Raw genomic sequence first — 2,460 nt, 5'->3', positions numbered from 1 at the left:
TCACTTTCAAGCAAGCAAGCATAATATCCATAATAGCAATTTCCATAATTTTTTTATTACTATATTTTTACCTGAAAGCTTCTCACACAGCATTTAAGAAAGTTGCACCCATTATTCATCATGGTGGGGCCTATCCAATTCCTTAGGGAATCAAACTTATGTTGAGAGTTAAGTGGGAAAACAGCAAGATAAAAACAAACCATACACTTTTTCCTCTTTTCTCTCCTTTTAAGACTCAAAATTGAGCTGTTTTCCTATCTTTGTTTTTGCTGAATCAGAGATTCTCTCCACCACCCTTTTCAAGTCAAAGAAGGAAGGGTAGTGAGGAAAATTAAAAATGAAAAAAATTTAAAAATGAAAGAAAGGAAAAGTTGGTATGTAATGTGAAGAGATGAGAGAGGAAGAGCCATAGCTCATGGCATATATTCCGCCAACATAACCCCACTTATGCTTCCTTATATGGGAGTGAGATCATACAACACCTCAACTACTCTCCCAATTTATAAAGAGAAACTATAGACTATAGTCTATAGCTGCCACACATTGACACAATAGCTAAAAGCATCAAAAGTATATATTTTATGTTTCAGTAACAACACTACCAAAAAAAGGCAAAATGGATCTGCAAAATGTGCAAAACCATAGCATGATGCGTTTGGTTCTGTCCACTGATGCCAAGCCTAGGCTGAAATGGACTCCTGAGCTTCACCAACGGTTCACTGAAGCTATTAATCAGCTTGGAGGTGCAGAAAGTGAGTACCATTAATACAATACAACACACACACTTAAAAGGAAGAAACTTTACTACTTTGACATTAGACTTTATATTTGTATCTTGGCTAATGTGTATTAATTAATTGTTCACACCGTGACATGTGGCAGGGGCAACTCCAAAGAGTCTTATGAGAGTGATGGGGATTCCAGGGCTCACTTTGTACCACCTCAAGAGCCATTTACAGGTATATCATAATTTGTTGCTTTCCCTGAATCCAAAAAAACCATGAGTTTGATCTTATTTTGTGTTTTTGGTCACAGAAATATAGGCTTGGGAAAAGCCAACCGCTAGAAACCTGTTCTGACAACAAGCAACAAGGTGACTCTTATAGTGTGTCTGGTTTAGCAGTAATGGCATGACTAGTTGTAGTTTTCTCATTGGGCTTTGGCATAACCAAACCTTGATGCTCTTTATTGGTTCAGGTTACTGTGAAATCCAGAACAGTGATGGTCATTTCAGCAAGGAAATCAGCATTGGGACCCAGAATCAGATGACTGAGTAATAGTTATAAACTGAGCAAATATTTGAATGTCTTTTATTGATGTTGCATGTGAACAGTTATGTACTTATTTTATGCCTAGAATTTTCATTGAGCAAATGTTGTGTTTAACAGAAGCTTGAAGATTGCTGAGGCTCTCCAAATGCAAATGGAAGTACAAAGAAAACTCAATGAACAAATTGAGGTAGCATGACACAATATTATTTAACTTAGTCATATATGAATTCTAGTTTTTGTATAAGGACATGTTAACCGGTTTGGATCATGATTTTAGGTACAAAAACATTTGCAGCGTAGGATTGAAGCTCAAGGGAAGTACTTACAATCAGTACTAACAAAGGCACATGAAGCACTTGCAAGACACAGTTCTTCCACAACTGGTATGGAACTTGCAAAAGCTGAACTTTATCAGTTAGAGTCAATAATCAACAATGCATGTCCAGACTCTCCCCTTTCAGAACTGACAGAAACAAGAGGGCTCAGTTTGAACTGTGGAGAGAGGAAACAAGACAGAGGAACCATGTGTTCACTTGAAAGCTCTTTGACATCATCTGAAAGCTCTGAACAACACACCATGGATGAGGCAGAAAACCCTCAAAAGTTTAATGGTGTTTCAGTTGAATTGCCATTGATGTCCATTCATCCAGAAGAAGATAAAGCATTCAAGGGAGATACAAGTGATGGTAGAAAGAGAAGTGCAGCAACTGATTCTGATCATTGTGTTGATCAACCTTGTGGAAACAAGTTGAGGAAATCTGAAGTGTCAGAAATGCTTGACTTGAACTGCCAATACCAGAGAGACATTGACTCAAGTGTGAAAGAAATAGATTTAAATTTCAGTTCAAGCTTTTAGGGACAATAAAGATGTGTCTGGTTATATCAAAAGCATATAAAAAGTCATTCTCAGAAGAAAATATGTTTATAAACAATGTATATTTTTATAACGAGAAAGAAAAAAAAAATACACATATATGGCACATATGTCTCAAGTCTCAACCCTCTCATTCTTCTCTTAATCTTGTTGCTGCTTTTGGACCACGGTGTAACCAATTTCTACTGTCACAACTTTGTAATGGGCAACCACTGGTTTGATTTATTCTCCTTTTGTGGCTTCTCAAGACCCTACTAGAGTTTCAGTGACACCAAAGCAAGCAAGATTCTATTGTGAACCAATTTTTACCAACAT

General features: G+C 36.8%; 1 protein-coding gene across 1 annotated transcript; it reads left to right on the top strand.

Annotated features, from left to right (window-relative positions):
* The first annotated feature begins 461 nt into the window (after positions 1 to 461).
* On the top strand, positions 462 to 2,250 carry PHR11 (MYB-CC domain-containing transcription factor PHR11). The gene is made up of 6 exons (NM_001363717.1): positions 462 to 752; positions 883 to 959; positions 1,036 to 1,093; positions 1,198 to 1,273; positions 1,389 to 1,458; positions 1,549 to 2,250. The coding sequence occupies exons 1-6, from the start codon at positions 617 to 619 to the stop codon at positions 2,125 to 2,127; spliced, it is 996 nt and encodes a 331-aa protein (NP_001350646.1). The 5' UTR covers positions 462 to 616; the 3' UTR covers positions 2,128 to 2,250.
* The last annotated feature ends 210 nt before the right edge of the window (positions 2,251 to 2,460 follow it).

This window comes from Glycine max, chromosome 7 (genome assembly GCF_000004515.6).
Source record: "Glycine max cultivar Williams 82 chromosome 7, Glycine_max_v4.0, whole genome shotgun sequence".
Lineage (NCBI taxonomy): Eukaryota > Viridiplantae > Streptophyta > Magnoliopsida > Fabales > Fabaceae > Glycine > Glycine max.
Note: the sequence above shows the minus strand (reverse complement) of the source record. Positions and strands in the feature narration are given on the sequence as shown.

Bases quoted from the DNA above. Each gene is read 5' to 3' on its own strand.
- PHR11 (NM_001363717.1), top strand. From the start codon at position 617: ATGGATCTGCAAAATGTGCAAAACCATAGCATGATGCGTTTGGTTCTG. The intron at 753-882 runs GTGAGTACCATT...GACATGTGGCAG, and splicing joins TCAGCTTGGAGGTGCAGAAA to GGGCAACTCCAAAGAGTCTT. The intron at 1,459-1,548 runs GTAGCATGACAC...TCATGATTTTAG, and splicing joins AACTCAATGAACAAATTGAG to GTACAAAAACATTTGCAGCG.